The sequence below is a fragment of the Portunus trituberculatus genome, chromosome 38, assembly GCF_017591435.1.
Source record: "Portunus trituberculatus isolate SZX2019 chromosome 38, ASM1759143v1, whole genome shotgun sequence".
NCBI lineage: Eukaryota > Metazoa > Arthropoda > Malacostraca > Decapoda > Portunidae > Portunus > Portunus trituberculatus.
The window spans coordinates 19,063,858-19,085,855 of record NC_059292.1 but is presented as its reverse complement, the minus strand read 5'-3'; the positions used below and the strand labels follow the sequence as shown (position 1 = coordinate 19,085,855).

The window sequence follows — 21,998 nt, the reverse complement described above, 5'->3', positions numbered from 1 at the left end:
CTACTGCTGGTACCACTGCACTGGTGCCACTGATCTGACTGCCCTGACTGCCATGCCTACAACTAAGGATGTTTGCGAGTGTGTGTCTTGGGATAATTTCCCTCATGAGGTGTTGTGCATTTTGTTTCTGCTGTCCCATGAGTGTTGTTTACCACATGGGAGGGATGTCTTTTCAAACAGTTAGCTTCATAGTGTTATTTTTCATTTGCTACATTCATAATATTTATCCTTTATATGCACTTGGCTCCAGAATATTTATATTTCTCAGATGTAAAGTATTTTCCTGTAGTCAATCTCCAAGTGATTTATTTTGAAGCAGTAGACACCAAAATTTCTTGGCACTTAGCCTCAAAATCATGTTTTCATGCACTTAGTATTTTTAGTAGGCCACATTACAGGCAAATCCCGCTTAACAAACGTTCACAAAACGAAATTTCACTACAACGAACGTTTCCTTTTACTACCATCTACTCATAAAACGAATACCAAACTCACTTTAACAAAACATGCACCACTCACTCCCCTACCCTTCCCCTCTTAGTTCAAAACAAAATTGGTCTAGCACCAGCTCGTCATCTCATGCTCAACATGCCACCAAAACGCCCTGCAACCAGCCCTGCAATGTCGCCTAGCGTTGCTAAGAAGACCAGGAAGTCTCTTACTCTCAAAGTGAAACTGGATATTATTCACAGACATGAGAAAGGCGAGAAAACTAATAGTATTGCTCGCCACCATCTTGACTCCATCTACTGTCTCTACTATTTTCAAGTCAGCAGACTCTATTAAGAAGGCTGGTGAGACCGTATCTTCCTTGCCAGCTAAAAGAACCACCTGAACTCGTAACTCTGCAATGGATAAAATGGAAAGCCTTCTGGAAAAGTCAGGAGTCAAACTTGTTATAATTGGTTCGCTTAACGAAAATTCGCTTAACGAACGTTTTTTTAGGAACATAACCCGTTCATTGAGCAGGGGTTGCCTGTATATTAACCCCTTCGCACTGGATGTTAAAAAAGCCCGCCTGTATGATATACAGGTGGTAGTGCCACGCGCCCGAGCTGGAAACTCATAAGCTTGTCATACTTGTCGCCTTTGTGTATTATGCTGCTATTTTTAGTTACTATATCGCCTCAAGAGGAAAGTGGACGCTTCTCTCTTCAGAGAGAGAGAGAGAGAGAGAGAGAGAGAGAGAGAGAGAGAGAGAGAGAGAGAGAGAGAGAGAGAGAGAGAGAGAGAGAGAGAGAGAGAGAGAGAGAGAGAGAGAGAGAGAGAGAGAGAGAGAGAGAGAGAGAGAGAGATTTGCTAATATTTTAGACACAAGCGGACGCATGTAGCTTATCTTCGAGAGGAAGAGGGGAGGGAGGGAAGGAGAGGAAATGAAGAGAGAGAGAGAGAGAGAGAGAGAGAGAGAGAGAGAGAGAGAGAGAGAGAGAGAGAGAGAGAGAGAGAGAGAGAGAGAGAGAGAGAGAGAGAGATTAGAAAATTTGTTGTTTTTGTATTTGTGTGTATTTACCTAATTGTATTTACCTAATTGTAACATACGGGAAAAGAGCTATGCTCGTGTTGTCCCGCTCCATATCTATTAATGTCCAGCTTTTTCTTAAAATCATGAATATTCCTTGCGTTGACCACTTCCACGTCTAAACTATTCCATGCTTCCACCCTTCTATGAGGGAAGCTATGTTTTTTCACATCTCTCCTATAAGTGGCCATTTTAGTTTTTTCCCATGCCCTCTCGACATTCTTTCATTCCACATACACAGATCTTCCCTATCCATTTTTCCATGCCAATCATCACTCTGTATATTGCTATCAGGTCTCCCTTTCTTCTGTTTTCCAGGGTCGGAAGTTGCATTCTTTTCAGTCTGTCTTCATAAGTCAAATCTCTTAAGTCAGGCACCATTTTTGTTGCAGCCCTCTGTACTTTCTCTAGTTTCCTTATGTGTTTCTTTAAGTTCGAGCCCACTGTATTGTTGCATATTCAAGCCTCGGTCTTATCATTGCAGTAATTATTTTCTTCATCATTTCTTCATCTAAATATACGAACGCCACTCTTATGTTCCTCAATAAGTTCAATACTTCTCCAATTATTTTGTTTATATGTCTCTCTGGCGATAGGTCATTGGTAATTGTCACCCCAAGGTCTTTTTCTTCATGACTGGTTTTATGTCTTCATTTCCTATCTTGTACATACTCCTGATTCTTCTTTCACTCTTGCCAAACTCTATTTTCTTGCATTTTGTCGTGTTGAACTCCATTTGCCATGTACAGCTCCATTTCCATATTCTGTCCAAGTCTTCCTGGAGTAGTTCGCAATCTTTGTCACATCTCACTTTTCTTAACAATTTTGCATCGCCTGCAAATAGGCTCACATAACTGGACACCCCATCCACCATGTCATTTATGTAGACCGCGAACATTACTGGTGCCAACACTGATCCCTGTGGAACTCCACTCTCCACCAAGCCCCATTCTGATGGTCTGTCCTTAATTATTGTTCTCATTTCTCTTCCTACCAAAAGTCTTCCATCCATTTTAGTAAACTGCCATGCACTCCTCCTACCATTTCAAGTTTCCAGATCAGTCTCCGTGTGGTACCTTATCAAAGGCCTTTTTAAATCCAGATATATTCCATCAGCCCAACCATCTCTTTCCTGTATTACATCTATCACCCTCGAATAGTAACATATCAGGTTTGTCGTGCATGAACGCCTTTTCTAAAACCAAATTGACACTCACAAAGTATGTCATTTTTCTCCAAGAAGTCTGTCCATCTATTCTTCACCACCCTCTCACACATCTTAGCTACCACACTTGTAAGTGACACTGGTCTATAGTTCAATGGGTCTCTCTTGTTACCTGATTTATAGATTGGGACAATGTTAGCTCTTTTCCAGTCTTGGGGCACTACACCTTCCCTTAATGAGGCATCAATTACTTCACAAACTTTTTCTGCCAGTTGCTCCTGCATTCTCTTAAAATCCATCCTGATACCCCATCAGGTCCCACAGCTTTTCTCACTTCTAAACTCCCCATCATATTCTTGATCTCCTCCACAGTTACTTGAAACTCCTTCATAATCCCTTTCTGTTCCATTACCAGTGGTTTGTCAAAAGCAGTCTCCTTTGTGAATACCTTCCGAAAGCATCCATTCATAGCCTCTGCCATTTCCTGGGATCCTCACTGCATACTCCATTTACTTCTAAACTTTCAATACTTTCTATTTTTGATGTTGTTGTTCACATGTCTGTAAAAAGCCTTGGTTGGTCTTTACATTTATCAATTATATCCTTTTCTTGTTTCTTTCTTTCTTCTCTTCTAATCAACACATATTCATTTCTTGCTCTTTTGTAACTTTCCCACTGCTTAATCCGTCTTTTCCTTCTCCACCTCTTCCATGCATCCTCTTTTCTTGTTCTAGCCTTTTCACATCTATCGTTAAACCAGTCCTGCTTTCCAACTTCTATGTTGTCTTATTGGTACAAATTTTTCTCACCTTCTTTGTATATTTTTATAAATTCCTTCCACTTTTCATTTGCTCCTTAGCACTCTTGAATTTCATCCAATTTGTCTCTTGAAAGAATTTCTTTAGGTTTCCAAAATCTGTCTTGGCATAATTCCATCTTCCCACTTTATATTCTTCATTTCTTCTAGATTTCTCTTCATCTATCACCTTGAACTCCAAAACTGCATGATCACTCTTTGCTAAAGGGCACTCCACCCTCATCTCCTCAATGACCATTGGCTCTGTACTAAAGACCAAGTCCAGTCTTGACGATGCTCCCTCTCCTCCAAATTGCCAGTGTCAATAGTGTATTTCCCCATGTTGTCTCTGATCCTTCCATTGACCAGTCCTCCCAACACACCTCTTTACAATTAAAATCTCCCATCATTATAGTTCGTTCACAGCCACCCAACATTTCTTCCAGACATGTTCCTGTATCACTTATCATTTCTTCATATTCCTGTACTGACCATGCATTTGTCTTAGGTTGTACGTACACCACTATGTAGTGCCTCTTTTTTCCTTCATTAGTTTCTGCTCTGATCTTTAGCACTTCTGCCTTTCCCATACCTTCTTTCACTTGATCCACCTTTATATCTTTTTTAACCAGCAACATCACTCCTCCTCCCATCTTACCTACTCTATTTCTTTTCCAAACATTATATTTCCCTTCTCCAACCATCATCAGGTCTTCTCCCTCTCTCAGTTTTGTTTCAGTAAGACCCACAATATCTGGGTTCTTGTCCCTCAAGTAATCGTTGAGTTCTAAAATCCCCGATATCACTCCATTTATGTTGGAATACATTACATTCCGCTCATACGTAAGTTTCTTTAGTGTGTATTTACCTAATTGTATTTACCTAATTGTAACATACGGGAAAAGAGCTATGCTCGTGTTGTCCCGTCTCCATATCTATTAATGTCCAGCTTTTTCTTAAAATCATGAATATTCCTTGCGTTGACCACTTCCACGTCTAAACTATTCCATGCTTCCACCCTTCTATGAGGGAAGCTATATTTTTCACATCTCCTATAAGTGGCCATTTTAGTTTTTTCCCATGCCCTCTCGACATTCTTCCATTCCACATACACAGATCTTCCCTATCCATTTTTTCCATGCCAATCATCACTCTGTATATTGCTATCAGGTCTCCCTTTCTTCTGTTTTCCAGGGTTGGAAGTTGCATTCTTTTCAGTCTGTCTTCATAAGTCAAATCTCTTAAGTCAGGCACCATTTTCGTTGCAGCCCTCTGTACTTTCTCTAGTTTCCTTATGTGTTTCTTAAGTTCGAGCCCACTGTATTGTTGCATATTCAAGCCTCGGTCTTATCATTGCAGTAATTATTTTCTTCATCATTTCTTCATCTAGATATACGAACGCCACTCTTATGTTCCTCAATAAGTTCAATACTTCTCCAATTATTTTGTTTATATGTCTCTCTGGCGATAGGTCATTGGTAATTGTCACCCCAAGGTCTTTTCTTCATTGTGTGTGTGTGTGTGTGTGTGTGTGTGTGTGTGTGTGTGTGTGTGTGTGTGTGTGTGTGTGTGTGTGTGTGTGTGTGTGTGTGTGTGTGTGTGTGTGTGTGTGTGTGTGTGTTTACCTAGTTGTATTTACCTAGTTGTAGTTTTACAGGGCCTGGGCTTTATGCTCGTGTGGTCCCGCTCCATATCTACACTTATCCAATTTTTCTTTAAAACTATGTACACTCTTTGCTGATACCACTTCCTCACTCAAACTGTTCCAAGTCTCAACACATCTTTGCGGAAACTAAATTTTTAACATCTCTCAGACATCGTCCTTCCTTAGTTTCTTACTATGCGATCTTGTGCTTCTAAAGTCATATTCTTCTCTCAGGATCAGTTTCTCATTATCCACTTCATCCATTCCGTTAATCAATTTATAAACTTGTATCAGATCCCTCTCTCTCTCTCTGCTCCAAGGTTGGTAGATCCATTGCCTTTAGTCTCTCCTCATATGCCATCCCTTTAAATTCTGGAACCATTCTTGTAGCCATTTTTGTAGTCTCTAATTTTCTTATGTGTTTCTTTTATGGGGAGTCCACACAACTCCTGCATATTCCAATCTAGGTCTTATTTTAGTACTTATCAATTTCTTCATCATTTCCTTGTCCATATAGTGAAATGCTACTCCAATATTCCTTAGCAAATTATACATCTCTCTGAAAATTCTATCAATATGGCTAACCGGTTGATTATTTTCTTCCATTGTCACTCCCAAGTCCTTTTCCTTTTTTACTTTTTCTAGTTCTACTCCATCTCCCATCTTATAGATTCCCACTGGTCGTCTTTCACTTTTTCCCATTTCCATGACATGGCTTTTGTCCACATTGAATTCCATCTCCCATTTTTTGCTCCATTTCCAGATCTTGTTTAAGTCTTCCTGTAGTATTTCACAATCCTCTTTTGTTTAATGACTCTGCACAGTTTCGCATCGTCCGCAAACAGATTTATGTAGCTGTTCATTCCTCTGGCATGTCATTTATATATACGAGAAAAGTATTGGTGCCAATACTGACCCCTGTGGCACTCCGCTGTCTACTGTTCTCCACTTGACTTCATATCTTTAACTATCGTCCTTATTTCTCTCCCCCTTAAGTAATTCTTCATCCATCTCAATGTGCTTCCTTTTAAGCCACCCTTCTCCTCTAACTTCCATAGTAATCTTTCATGTGGCACTTTATCAAAAGCCTTTTTTAGATCTAAATAAATACAGTCAACCCATCTCTCTCTCTCTTGTACTTTATCAACTATTCTAGAGTAGAAACTCAATAAATTTGTCACACATGACCGACCTTTTCTAAAACCAAATTGGCTATTTGATAATATTTTGTTGTCTTCAAGAAACTCGATCCATTGCTTCTTTATTACTTTTTCACACATCTTGCATATTACACTAGTTAGTGATACCGGCCTGTAATTTAAAGGTTCTTCCTTCCTTCCGCTCTTATATATGGGAACCACCTCAGCTCTTTTTCACTCCACTGGCACTGTTCCATTTTCTATTGAGCATTTTATGATGTTATATATTGGACTTGCTAGTTCTTCCCTACATTCTTTCAGTATTCTGCCTGAGACTTCATCTGGTCCCATGTGTGTGTGTGTGTGTGTGTGTGTGTGTGTGTGTGTGTGTGTGTGTGTGTGTGTGTGTGTGTCACGAATGTTACAAGGCGGGACGATGTAACTTATCTTCGAGAGGGAGAGGGGAGGAAGGAAAGGGAGATGGGAGGGAGGAAAGGGGAGGGAGGGAGGAGGGAGAGAGAGAGAGAGAGAGAGAGAGAGAGAGAGAGAGAGAGAGAGAGAGAGAGAGAGAGAGAGAGAGAGAGAGAGAGAGAGAGAGAGAGAGAGAGAGAGAGAGAGAGTCTATGCCATTGGGGAATTTTAGACACAAGGTGGGACGCATGTAGCTTATCTTTAGTGATTGGTGGAGACAAGGATGGTGGGAGGAGCACTAGGATTTCAAGGACAGCATACGGCATGTATAGTTGGTATCCAACACACTATACGGGACAACTGAACTGAAGAAAGCTCAGAAAGAAATATGACGCCACGAGGCGTCACCGTATATGCTACTGGGGCTTCATGACGCCTACATAGGCGTCACTGTATTGAAGGGGTTAATATTTTCATAAAGTGAACTTCAAAGTACAAGCAACCCCCACTTAATGAACGGGTTACGTTCCTAAAAACTTTGTTGCGTGAATTTTCGTTAATTGAACCAATTATAACTAGTTTGATCCCTGACTTGAACTTCCATTGAGAGTAAACAAAGCGAAAATGCATCATAGTACAGTAAAAGGTTGAAAGTAAAAATGATGAAGCTAAACATTTAAGCAGTTTAATTTAAGACTAAGTCATTATAATGTACACTAATGTATGTAAGTACCTTTATAATGTTGATGATCTTAAATTAATGAAGGAGAGAGAGTAGAGAGGGAAAAACGCTAGCCGGCAACCTGTGGAATGTAAACAAAGGGTGCATCATTGTACCCCATACAAAACTTATGTACCACATTTTCACAAGGCTTTCCATTTTATTCATTGCAGAGTTACGAGTTCAGGTGGTTCTTTTAGCTTGCAAGGAAGATACGGTCTCACCAGCCTTCTTAATAGAATCTGTTGACTTGAAAATAGTAGAGACAGCAGATGGAGTTAAGCCATGGTGGCGTGCAATACTATTAGTTTTCTCACCTCTCTCGTGTCTGTGAATAATATCCAGCTTCACTTCGAGAGTAAGAGACTTCCTGGTTTTCTTAGCAACGCTAAGCAACATTGCAGGGCTGGTTGCAGGGCATTTTGGTGGCATGTTGAGTGAGGGAAGACAAGTTGCTGCTGGACTCTGTTATTGTTTTGAACTAAGAGTGGGGAAGGGTAGGAGGAATGAGTGGTGCGGGTTTTGTCCACGAGAGGCACTGGTGTATTCAAAAGCCTGTCGGCTTGCGTGATACGGGGGGGCTTTCAAACTTGGAAAAAATTACCTGGATAAAATTTTGTTAAAGCGAGTTTGGTGTTCGTTATATAAGCAGATGGTAGTAAAAGGAAATGTTTGTTGTAGCAAAATTTCATTGTGTGAACGTTAGTTAAGCGGGGATTGCCTGTACTTTATTATAATGCAATAACTTTACAATGTTTACTTTCATGCAGTGAGCTTCAAATTACTTTCTTTTTATGCAATGAGTTTCAAAGTGTTTTTATTTTCATAACATAAGTTTCAGAGCATATGCAACTTTATGCAGTAAGCCTAATATATGTTTGTACTTTTGTTATCCCTAATGAGTTTTTACACTTTTGCTTGCCCTTTGGGAAGAATTTATGCTCTTTTTTGCCTCTGTAAGATTGAGCATGTCTTGCATTTGACTCTACTGCCTTATGTTTGGTTGAGTTATATTTTATTTATGGCAGAGTTTGCACTGCTTTTGACTCTTTTGCCACAACGACGTTGATTTCACTTCACGATAGTTTAACAGCGTCACAACGGATTCAATGAGATGCCCGCGTCACCTGCCACACGCCAGTTCGCTCCCAGCTGCCGCACTGTATACATCGTCGCTCCTCGTCTGCGGTTTATTTTGGTTACCGGCACTCTCCAAGGAGTTTGGCCTGGAAAGCCTTCACCTCATCTGTTTTATCTGGTGCTACACCTCAGTGTAAACAATCTGTTGGCTATACATGGTCCTTGGATCATTATTTGGTGTCTGCCCTGTTGTGTGACCCGGAGCTTTGCTTTTATTTGCAGCCCTCTAATGGCAGACCGTGAGAAGGGATGCCAAGGCGTTTCTCCTCTTCCTCCTCCTCGTCCTCGGACAGGAAAAGGCGTGAGATGGCTCCCCCCTGAGAAGGACGCTAAGAAAAGGAAGGATGGCCCTGAAGCTTGCAGTGCTCGCCCAAGGGCAGCGCCGTTGCATAGGCAAGACCCCGCAACATCAAACGACCAAAACAGACCTGGGGCCGCTGGACCGACAGAAGACGCCACGGCGACGCCACCAGTGGCAGGGCCGAGTCATGTCTCCGATCCTTCTGCCTACTAATCTATGGCTGACAGGTATGACAGGCTGAGTGCTTAAGTAGGTAGCTTGATCGATAAGCTTGAGAAAGGCTCAGATTCGGACGTCCCCAGAAACGACTTCACTGGCTTCCACACCCTGTCTTCCTCGGAAGGTGAGGAAGGAGAACTCCCCCAGCACGTCCCAGACTGCATGGATGAACAGGACCAGTTCAATTGTGCGCAACCTGACCCAAATGTGACCGAGGACGACGCTGACTTCCTTAAAGCTCTTGAGGAGCTCTCTGGCCACTTCCACGGTGAGGAATGCTTGGCTGCCTTACTCAATACAAGTTTGAGACGTCGGCCTACATCTGAGGGTGTGAAACTCACCTGTGGGAAAATCAAGCTGCCCAGCAATATCCCGAACGTGACCGTGTCTTCAACCAACTCTGCTCTCACTAAGGCCATGAGTGTAGGGGGTCACCTTTTCGACACCCAACTTGTCTATACCAATGGTTTGATTTCCAAGGCACTGGTACCCATTGCTCAGTGCATAAGTGATATAGGGGATCGGAAAGGCGGTTCTATCAACAGCTACCTACATGGTTTTAATAACAACCTTAGACTTTTGATCTCCTCTGTGAACTATATTAACCACCTTAGGGAAGAAGTTGCACGTATCCATTTGCACGATTCGGCCCTTGTAGATCTCTGCAGGTGGGACTGCGAGGTTGGCAAAGATGAGTTGTTTCCTTTTGACGTTGCCAAGAAGTGCGACGATATCCATAAGACAAAGAAGTTAGGAAGGCCCTTCTTCCGTCCTTACAAATCTACTGGCCAAAGGAAGTTTCCCCAGCACAGACAAGCGCCACGTCGCTCTTATTCTCAGCAGTTGCCTCGGCAACACTATCAACAGGACAGAACAAGGCCCCAGGCGAAGCCTTTTTTAGGCCACAGGGCATCCCAGGGGAGGGGGATGCATAGACTATCCACCTCCCAGTAAACCAGCTTCCGATGAGTGATTCTTTTTGCCCCTTGTTCAACACTCCTGAAAATTTTGTGGGTGGCAAAATCCATGTAGCCAGGCTGCATTGGCAAGCCCTGTCCAAGGACAGATGGATCCATGATGTTGTGGATGGTAGAATTCTTGACTTTGATAGTTTGCCCACGCAGATAGGAATTCCTTCTCCACTTCACCTCTCGGTAGCAGACACTCTTGCCCTGGATTCTGCTATGGTGGGTTTCCTTAAACACAAAATCATTGAAAGATGTGAACCACAACTACGGGGTTTTATCTCTAATGTATTCCCAACTATTAAGAAAGATGGTTCAGCCAGGGTTATCTTGAATTTGAAAGAACTGAATTAACATATTACACACATACATTTTAAAATGGAATCCATCAAGGATGTGATTCAGTTAATTCAACCTAATTGTTTTTTCTCTACTATAGACTTCAAAGATGCATATTTTTCTGTGTTTATTACTCCAGGAGATAGGAAATGGCTGCAATTCTTTTGGAGGAATGACTGCTTTCAATTTACGCGTCTTCCTCAGGGACTGACTTCGGCTCCTCGAGTTTTCACTAAATTATTAAAACCAGTCCTTTCTCACCTCAGGACACTTGGGATTTGTGTAATTTCTTACATAGATGACTGCCTTTTTATTGCCTCATCAGCAGAGGAATTAAGGATCAATGTGGGTTATGCTATGAAGTTTTTTGACTCGCTAGGGCTCACAATCAATGTTCCAAAATCTGTACTCACACCCACCCAAGAGGTGAAATTCCTGGCAGTACTGTTAAACTCTGCCAATATGACTGTCACATTGCCTTCTCGTAGACGAGAGCACATAAAAAAGCAAGGCAAACTTCTCCTAAAGGGTGTTGTCACTTTGCATGACTTGGCCTCCTTTATTGGAATAACTGTGGCCTCTGACCCTGCTGTTGAATTGGCCCCACTGAGGTATAAATATTTGGAGATTGTTAGGAATGGAGAATTAGCTAGACATCATGGGGATTATCACTCCACAATTACCCTGGATAATCATGCTAGGAGGTTAATCATTTGGTGGATTGACAACATAGACACTCAATCTAAGTCCCTACAATCTTCTTCCCCCCAGATAGAAATGTTCTCTGATGCTTGTTTGACTGGTTGGGGTGCAACAACAGGAGATACCAAGACCGGAGGTCACTGGGCTCATGTAGAATTAGATCATATTAATGTGTTAGAAGTGAAAGCTATTCTGTTGGGCCTCACATCTTTATGGAGGGATTTCAAGGATACTCATATCTGCCTTCGGTTGGACAACACCACAGCTGTTGCCTGTAGAGACAGGAGTGGCAGCACTAAACCTGCCCTTAATACTGTAATAGAAAATATCTTTGCTTGAGCTGAGTCACGAGGGATTACTTTGTCAGCAGAGTATATAAAGGGGTTCTATAATGTTGAGGCAGATAGAGAATCCCGTGTAAAAAACTTAGATACAGAATGAATGTTATTGCCCAAGGTCTTCAAGTTACTGTGCCAGACCTTTTATACCCCAGATATTGACCTTTTTGCCACTAGAATCAATGCTCAGCTACCCATTTATGTTGCCTGGAAGCCAGATCCTTCGGCTACACATATTAATGCCTTCACACTCAATTGGGATAATGGGGAGTTATATGCCTTCCCACCATTCAGGATCATTGGCAGAGTATTGCAGAAGATACAGGCGGACAGGGCAACAGTTTTGACAATCCTACCTCTTTGGCCGACCCAAGTATGGTTTCCAAAAGCTCTTCAACTGCTGGTAAGCACTCCTCTTTTGCTCCCTTGACATTCATTGATCCTACCGCAACTTCCCTCCCTGGTACATCCACAGGCGCAGAAGTTAATCCTGGCAGCGATGGTTTTATCAGGCAAGCCTTCCAAAATCAAGGCCTTTCGCCAGAGGTTCCCAGATTTCTGCTTAACTCGTGGAGAAAGAGCACAAAACCACAATATGGGAAACATGTCGAAAGATTGGTGTCATTTTGTCGCAGGAGGGAAATTGATCCATTTTCACCACTTGTAAATGTTTTGCTTGATTACTTGTTTTTCGAGTTTAAGAAAGAGAAAGGCTGAGGTTATAGCTCTATGAACACACTCCAGTCAGCCATCTCAACAGTAGCTTTTATCAATGGTCAGCCTGCAGGGAGGCACCTCTTAGTTCGCAGGTTTATGAAAGCAGTTTTCCAGGAGAAACCATCCCTTGCTCGCCTTCAATCCACCTGGGATCTGGAATTGGTTTTAGATCACCTAAAGAGTCTAGGCCGGGATAAAGACTTATCACTCATCCAGTTATCGAGGAAATTAACAATGCTAATGCTCCTAACATCTGGCCAACGGGGTCAAGCACTACACTTACTGGACATCAGGAATATGAGTATCTCAGACTCTAGGATTTCGTTCCGAATAGGAGACCCTCTCAAAACATCTAGGCCTGGTAATCATATGTCAGAACTAGTCTTTGACGTATATGTACCAGACAGACGCTTATGTGTCTTCACCACTAGTTTACACTACCTTGACAGAACGAAAGGCTTAAGGGGAAATATTACCAGATTTTTTCTAACAACGAAACAATTGGCATCAAGGGACACTTTACGTCGTTGGACCAAAGATATAATGAGAGCTACTGGCAATGATCTTTCTGTTTTCTCCTCATTCCACCAGATCAGCTTCATCCAGTAAAGCAGCCCTGAAGCTCCCACTATCCATCATTTTGTCCTCTGTGGGTTGGACCAATGCATCAACCTTTGCAAAATATTACAGAAGACTTCTAAATAAACATTGTCAGTTTGCAAATGCTGTGTTGTCTTAAGTTCTTGTTTGTCAGGTTTATCTCTTTTCTTGTGTATATAAAATTATGCACTGTTATGCCAATGTATTTCTGTTTTTTCTGTTCTGGAGTTAATTGATTAAAGCATCTTTTTGGGATTGCTGTGTTTGTTTTATGCATACATACATGTTTCAGGTTGTATACCTCTCAAATAACTATATATTGTTTTGAAATGTGTATATATACAGTATCCACAAAACACTTCTCTTGTAGGTTTGATGAATCACTCTAAAGCTATCATTGAATTCGTTGTGACGCTGTTAAACTATCGTGAAGTGAAATTGTAAGATTAAACGAATACTTACCAAGTGTGAAGTTTGATCGTAATTTCACGAACAGTTTAACTGCGTCACTTAGGATTAAATGCCCACCCTTCCCTTCCCTCTGCCTACACAGTGTTGAATGTGGAAATCACCGGGTGATTTATGTGCTATATTTATTAATGTTTTTTGCTGCTTCCTCAAACCTACACTCTGAATGACTGGCGTGTGGCGGATGACGCGGGCATCTCATTTAATCCTAAGTGACGCAGTTAAACTGTTCGTGAAATTACGATCAAACTTCACACTTGGCAAGTATTTGTTTAATCTTACAATTATGTCGTGCATTTATCATTTTTCCTAATGTTAGGTTAAGTTGCATTTTTTTTTCCCTCCATTGTTTGCTGTCCCAGTATTGTTGTTTGTTTTATTTCTTGGGAGGGATTTCGAAACTGTTTTGCTCAGAGGGACGACTTTCAGCAGGACAGGATGCAAACTTTTCTTTACATATACCTTTGATGTTTTTTTCTCATGTACCTTATTTATGTGTAACATTGCAGCTTAGTTACATGCTTTGTCTATTGCATTTCTCATATGCATTATGTACTATATATTTTCTATATATTCTCATATTTTATACTGCATCAAAACAGCTTTATTGCATTGTTTATGTTTTGCTCATGTATGTTTTGCACTTTTGATACTCCACTCGTCTGTACTTTCATTTTATTGACACCTACATGGTAGTCTTTAAAATATTCTAACAGCATTTATGGTAGTCTCTCATTACATTGACACCTACATAGTTGTCTTTACAATATTTTGATGTCTTGTTCTGGCAGTCTTCAATGTTCCCGACACCTCCAAGGCTGTCGTTTCCATAATTCCAACATTTGTATTTTTTGAGATCTCAGTTCTTTGTATTTTTGACGTCTTGGTTATCTATTTTTGATGCCTGTATTTACTATGTCTCTACACTTATATGTAATTTCACCGTCATTGTTCTTTGTACCTTTCGACGTTTCAATTCTTGATGTTTTTTGACATCTTGATTACAGTACCCTCCCGAGTTTAGCGCTTGCTTTCTTCTTAAGATATAGCGCCAAACTCGAGGATCGCTAAACTCGGGGTATTGAAAACAATGTAAAAACACTTATTCATTCTGGCCCGGGACGAAGCTGATTTTTTTTTCCTCCCCACTTTACTCCCTTATTTCAAAATACCGATAAATTGGTGGGTGTATTCAGTTTCAGTGAAGAATGCTCTTGTTAAGACGAAAAAAACTGGGATACACACTTTATTGAAAAGAACAAAAAGAGAAAAGAAATAATAAGAACTCTAACAGCACATAATCTCACTCTGGAGCATGGTCCGCTAGCAAAGTTTTCAAATTCGTTTCATCGGCGTTGAATATTTGACGGAGATCATAACCGCCATCCCCAGTCATCTGTTTCAAGACACCAATGAAACTTTCCACCTCTTCTGTAGATGCGTCTGCTGCTTCACCCAGACATCGTGCCCTCTTGAACGAGTGTCTTTTTAACCTTGAGAACCAGCCATTACTAGCAGAGAAAGGTGGAGGATTGTCAATGTTTAACTTACGTGCCACTGCAGCATATATTTCTCTTGCCTTCTGTCTTACCTTACCAGAAGATATGCACACATTTCGGTCATTTTTGTCAACAATATATTTCTTCAAATAGTGTTCTGTTGTTACCATCAACTTGCTTGTAGGATGCGTGATGTGAGCAACTTAAATCACAGAGCTCCCTCGAGCGTCTTCCAGGAAACGTTTTATTTCCTCACGTTTCGCTCTTATTCCTCTAACAGTAGACTCACTAATGTTGAACAAGTTTCCAACGGCAACAGGTCCCATTCCAGCATCAAGCTTATCCAACACTTCGCCTTTTTCCTTCATGTTTAACAGTCTTTTCTTCTTACCCTGCCTCTCTGGCCTGCTTCCTTTTGCCGAAGTAGGTTTCTTTGAGCCACATGCTGCAGTGCCTCCTTTATTTCCTGACATCACAATTAATTAGCTTGCATATAAGAACTATCAAGATGCTGGTGGAAGAGGGCTAAGGACGCGTGCACACGTGGTCAGCTCAGTCAGCCAACTGCAGGAGTCTTGGGGCAGCATACGTGACGCCGCCCGGAAGTAAACGCGACCGATACTTGTCAAAGCAGCGCGAAACTCGGGGCGATACAGCGCCAAACTCGGGATGGTAAGAATTTAGGACTAAGCGCCAAACTCAAGGATCACGAAACTCGGATAGCGCTAAACTCGGGAGGGTACTGTATATATTTCTGATGTCTGTATTCTTAACAACTCAGTTATCTATTTACAATGTCTGTATTTTTATATGTCTCCCATTGTCTGTCTATCCGACCCCTTTTTTCAGTCGTCTGTTTCTAACACCTGTAGTGTCAGGTCACAGCAAGTCTGGAGGTGATGGCCGTCGGGGTCATCCCCACACCTCGCAGACCCGTTGGTTCACCCTGTGTACCAATATATCCTGACTATCCATGTTTTGTTTGGTCTTCCCTCAACACTGTGGACCTGTGTCCCCCACACAAACTATTACAAGCAAGGAGGAATGAGAAGGTTCAGGCAGTTCCAAGAACTCCCTCACACTCAGATTAAACTCACAAAAGGGGTGCATGAACCTCACCTACTAGAGTCTAGAGTCTAGACTATCCAACCCTTGATGGTGGCTTTAATCGAAAAACATCCTCCACTGCCATTGAAGGTAAGGGACAGCTTGTACCCATAGCCTGGCTCACTACTGTGGCACCGAGGCCCATCCCTATCCTATTCATAAGAGATGACTCATGCCAACACTCTGACTCTCCACTGTGTCACTGGGGCCTACCCTGGCTTACTCTGTCAGGGCAGAACACATCAGGATGCCCCTGACAACCCATGTCAGGGAGCTACCTGAGAGAACAGTCTTTCACTCTCCACTAATGAGGAAAAGCTCATTCCAAAAACTTGAATCACAGTTGTGGCACCAGTGCCTACCCTGACTTCCACTGTCAGAGCATAACTGAACGGACACCCCCGATGTCCTAAGTTGGAGCAGAACATGAGAGCTCAATCCTGCAAACTCTATTGATAAAGGATAACCCAAACTAACAACCTGACTCTCTACAGTGGCAATGTGGTGACCCACCCAGATTGCCTGTGTCAAGGAAGAAGTAACCAGTCCCCCTTATTCCAGGACTTCCTATGTTGAGGCAGGGCCTGAAAGCACATTCTCTCAAACTCTAATAATGAGGGAAGAGTCATGTCAACACTCTAAGTCACTGCTATGGAGTTGGGGCCCATTGTGACCTCTGGAACTGGAACATAATCCTCTGGGGACCCATCCTAATGTCACCTGTGGTGGCAGAACAAGAGAGCACATCTGATTTTAGTGTCAAAACACCATCAAAAGTTGCCAACACAACAATGGTATCAGCAACTGCATTGAAAGCCGACACCATAACAAAAGGTGGAATGGATAAAAGCAAACTTACCCCTTTGGCCCCTGCAAACCCTGTGGAAAGGCACAAAACAGAGTTTGCAGTCCATTCTGGTCCAAAGCCAGAGGAAGCCTAGAAACAACTAGGGGCAGCAAATTTCCAGGAAGCAGGGCAGCATGCAAGCCCACTTCCCTGTCAAATCCAGCAGAAGGAAGAAAACCAGAGAGTGGAAACCATGAAGGAAAGTAAAACAGCTGACAACTGAGCTAGCATAAAGAAACATTATCTTTAAATGAGTCTCTAAAAAGTGCTGACACTCATCACATGATTATCAGTGGCACAGTTAACAAACAGGCTGACGAGATAAGCAAAGGAAATGCAGGTCTGACTCTTCCCCAAGCAGGTAACCATTATACTTACAACACTTCCAGTGAGACATGGTACCCTCCAAAGAAGGAAAATGAAGCACAACAATGGGCAAACTACACTTAACCGAGATAATGGGAGGAGTAGCTGTTTTCTGTTCTAACAAAGAAAAATGACTGACTGTTCTGGATGGCTATTGAGGTGGCTAGCCTCTGTGCATGTGCATGGTAAACATTATGGGAGGAGAAAACCATGGAATCATCTCTAAATAAGATGTGGGCAATTTTTCTGTGTTGGCATGATGATAGTCATATGCAATTACATGTGGATATTTGTATATGTAACAACAAAAACCAATTTCAACATTAAAATGTTACAAAAAAGATATCATATGCAGAACTCTGCTAAAATACAAGGTACATTATAGGGTTTTCTCTGATGGAGAATAAAATATAATGAAAATTACGAGGTGTTTCTTTACACATTCTAGAAAAGATATGGAACAGCACTAAACCAATAACCTGAGGTCATGATGAGCAACCTAAAAAGAAAAACCTTGACACATAAGGTGCAGTAATCAATAGAGAAAAGTTATGGAATAAGATCATAAGGAAACACCTAAAAAATAGAGGACATGACACAAAGGTTGTATGAACCCAAGTTAAGGGAGGTCTCAATGATAGCAGCAGCTAGATTCCACTTGAACTGCTTGAATAGTTAAGTCTCATATAATGAAATAGATAACAAATGATGAAAAAGGATTGGATTCCATGACCCATGTCGGAGGAAAGTTTAAAAGATAAAATGTACAATAACAAATAAATCAAATATATCACAGAACTGTCTATATAACTAGAAAGAGAAAACAGCATAAAAGAACACCTTACATAAACCAAACACATAAAGCATGCATAACACTCACCAATAGCTAATGTGTTGGGGAAGGTTACTCACTCACCAATCCTGTTCCTTTTAATAATTTCTACCTTCTTTACAAGTATTACTGGTACTCTAGCTTGCTTAGTCTTAGTACTGGGACTCATAGTAGAACTCACTGGCCACTTGGGAGGCATAGTTAGCATTTGAGAATCAAAATGTGACACAATCAAAACACCCCACCAAAGATAGCAGATGAAAGAACATACTAGCACTAACACACATCCAAACACTGATCAGTCACATTAAGTGACACATACTATCTTTACTGCAGTGAATATAAGCTTCCAAACAAAATGATGATAGATTACAAATATAATAATAAGCAATAAAATGGTATGGGTGGGAGTCTGAGAGACAATGAGTTCAGTTTAAAAGAGGACTGGCAGGGGCAATAAATAATAGGCAGGAGACAAAAGAGAGGTGTAAAGTTATCTTCCCAAAAACTTGTCCCTGTACATCTGAATAATCATACATCATACAGTCCAGATGTGTTTGCAAGAAAGTTCAGGAAGATGCACATTTTAAACTTTGCAATTTCACAACCTTGGATTTAAAAGCTCAGATAATCAGATTTTTTGCATTCAAAAATAATAATCTCTGATTTACACATCTCATATCATCGGGTTCTTGTATAATGGGGACCTCATTGTGACTAGGATATTTTCCATTAGACTACTAGGTTGATCCATCAAAATTAAATTTGTCTTTTGGGTCACTAGTAAACGATGATGATGATGATGATGATGATGATGATGATGATGGTGATGGTGGTGGTGGTGGTGGTGACAATGATAACCACTATATACTATTTTCAAATTCTTAAAAAATATCAAGGAGGATTTTATTCCTTGAAAATTGATGCCTTTTAATCATGTCTAATATTACAATTATCATATTTCATTTAATTTTTGGTAAAGGGAGGACAAGACAACACTGATACTAGCAACTGGTAAACATCATACAATAAACACAACAATTCTTACCAACTCTCTTATATTGCTCTCTTTTTTTCCTTTTTCCTTTCTGAAGGCATGGAAATAAGCAGAAAAAGGATGTGCTTGGGAAAGCATAATCAGTGCAAAGGCAATTACAATTAAAAAGCATGATATCTGTATTATTACAAAATACTCACAAATACTACACCATTGAAAGTGACACATATTGCACAAATTTCACAATCTCAACTCTTTTCTTTGTGAAGAAGGAAAGTAAAGCATATGATTAAGAAAAACAAACACTGCATTATGTTTCAGCTATGTTGTAAAATCTGAGCAATATCAAACCGAGCATAAACAACAAATTGAAGTTTACTTAATTTGCATTCAGTTATTAGTATATCTACAAAATACATTTATAATTCAAGGGATGATACTAAAAAAAAGTCAGTTATAAACTATTACTGATTTTTAACAAGTTTTTAAAGATACAATATGAATAGGTACTCTTCACTATCCAACAAAAGCCATAACTAAATAAACATTTGAGCATCTTAAGAAAAACTTAACAATTTATCAGCTTCAAAATCACTTCATTGTTATTTTGCAAAGTCAAGATCTGTTATCTCTACAGTGTAGAATTTAAATTACGCTAATAATAATTTACTTCAATGAAAAGATGTATAATGGCCCATTATTGCTATTGGCCATGTATATATGTTTCTATGTCAGTGTATTTACCTAGTTGTAGTGTGTGTGTGTGTGTGTGTGTGTGTGTGTGTGTGTGTGTGTGTGTGTGTGTGTGTGTGTGTGTGTGTGTGTGTGTGTGTGTGTGTGTGTGTGTGTCTAAAAAATAAATAAATAAATAAATAAATAAATAAATAGTGTATATGTATATATATATATATATATATATATATATATATATATATATATATATATATATATATATATATATATATCATGCCAAATAGGAACAATTGTTATATAAATATCAATGGGCAAGAAAATTATGTTAGGTTAGGTCAATGTTAGGGTTCAACGAACATGAATGAACGGCCCATTAATGTTAATATAACATTAAGCCTATGGGGCATATATATATATATATATATATATATATATATATATATATATATATATATATATATATATATATATATATATATATATATATATATATATATATATATATATATATATATATATATATATATATATATATATATATATATATATATATATATATATATATGTAGACAGTAAGCTCTCGATTAACATGAGGGTTGCATTCCTGGACACGTCACATTACGTATTTAAAATCATGTTATTCAAGCATAATATTCCCATAGAAAAGAAAGACAATTGTGTGGGAGGGTTACATTCCTGGCGACTGGGAAAGTCTGCCTATTTTTGGGTTTTAGTTACTCGAACCTTAACAAAACTTTAAATACATCAGTAAGTTACAGATAAAATAAAAGCCCACATTCTTGTTTTATTAGCTTTGATGAGATGCAACTTGCTCTCCCTCAGTCCCGTCACATGGAAAATCAATGAGGTCTTTTCTCCCCTTGCATAACAATCTAACACTTCCAACTTCTTTTCAATGGTCATATTCTTCCTTGATTTCTTTGAATCATTTTCCTGTGAGGGGGTTGAAGGACTCTTGGATGTCACAGCATAGGACACTCAGTGAAAACACAGAGATACAATCCATTCATTGTGGGTTAGCTCCAGACTGAGAGTGAGGTCTCACATATACATTTATATTAAAAAAAAACAACTTTTCTATTAGCTTTTTACAAACCTTACCACCAAGAAAGGTTTTGTGATGAACAAAGTGAAATTTTGCATAAAACATGGAAAACAAAGTGGGAGGCAAGGAAACGTTTGCGATCAGCAGCGACCACATCTTCTTCTTCTTGTGTATTCCTAACACCACAATATTTATGTTTCCGGCACTTAATTTCCTGCTATAATGGATAGCATAGCTTTGTAGTTATACATGGTCATGCTTTGAGGATCATCTTGATTCTGGCAGTGATATTTTAGAGACACTCTGTTCCTTCTCACAAGTGTGAGGAACAGAGCATCTCTAAACTTTCACTCAGTGCCATGGAGTCAAAGTGATACTCATGGTATGATTATATATGAAAACAAAGGTATTATTTTCAATATAGAAGGCACTAAAGGGCCAGAAACACAAATATTGTGGTGAAAGCAACACACAAGGTAAACAGGGTCAAGAAGAAGACAAAGAAGTGCTTGCCACCAATCTCAATGTTTCCTCATCTCCTGCTTTGTTTCCTATATTCCTGACAACATTTCACTTTGTTTATCACAAAACAATCCTTTCTTTGTGGTAAAGCTTGTAAAAAACTAATAAGAATGTTTTGTGAACACAAATGTATATATGAGTCAGTAACACATCTTTGGGAGGTGGTTTTACCAGCAACCTACTAACACCCTCGTTACTTTGGCAACAATATATTTCTTATGTGTTCATGGATACCATTTAGCGGCCGGAAATTACTCCACTCGTTATTAAGTTTCTTGGATCCCAGCCCAGTGCGGCTCCAACCAGAAGCAGCGTGGGTGCGCATGATATCATTAAGTCAAGTTAACTTGCATTAAATCAAATAAATGTTTTAATCATTTATCCTTAAACATCAAGCCATGTTATATCAAAACTGCGCTATTCAAATTAGCATTAATCGAGAGTTGACTGTATATGTATGTATGTATGTATGCATATATGTATTATGTATATAAGTATGTATGTACATACATATGTATGTATGTATGTATGTATGTATGTGTGTGTATGTATGTACATACGTATGTATGTATGTGTGTGTGTATGTATGTATGTATGTATGTATGTATGTATGTATGTGTAATTCACTGTTTGATCTGCTGCAGTCTCTGACGAGACAGCCAGACATTACCCTACGGAACGAGCTCAGAGCTCATTATTTCCGATCTTGGGATAGGTCTGAGACCAGGCACACACCACACACCGGGACAACAAGGTCACAACTCCTCGATTTATATCCCGTACCTACTCACTGCTAGGTGAACAGGGGCTACGTCAAAGGAGACACACCCAAATATCTCCACCGGCCGGAATCGAACCCGGTCATCTGGCTTGTGAAGCCAGCG

General features: G+C 40.1%; 1 protein-coding gene across 1 annotated transcript in view; it reads right to left on the bottom strand.

Moving 5' to 3' along the window:
* Positions 1-21,998, bottom strand: part of LOC123514889 — a 564,015-nt gene that overhangs the window by 362,388 nt on the left and 179,629 nt on the right. Inside the window, exons 10-17 of the mRNA XM_045273148.1 lie at positions 17,144-17,250; positions 16,512-16,670; positions 16,070-16,200; positions 15,076-15,150; positions 14,493-14,776; positions 10,747-10,966; positions 10,001-10,252; positions 9,456-9,605 (exon numbers count right to left, since the gene is read on the bottom strand). Of these exons, the coding sequence (XP_045129083.1) occupies positions 9,456-9,605; positions 10,001-10,252; positions 10,747-10,966; positions 14,493-14,776; positions 15,076-15,150; positions 16,070-16,200; positions 16,512-16,670; positions 17,144-17,250 (1,378 nt within the window). The remainder of the gene's footprint in view (positions 1-9,455; positions 9,606-10,000; positions 10,253-10,746; positions 10,967-14,492; positions 14,777-15,075; positions 15,151-16,069; positions 16,201-16,511; positions 16,671-17,143; positions 17,251-21,998) is intronic.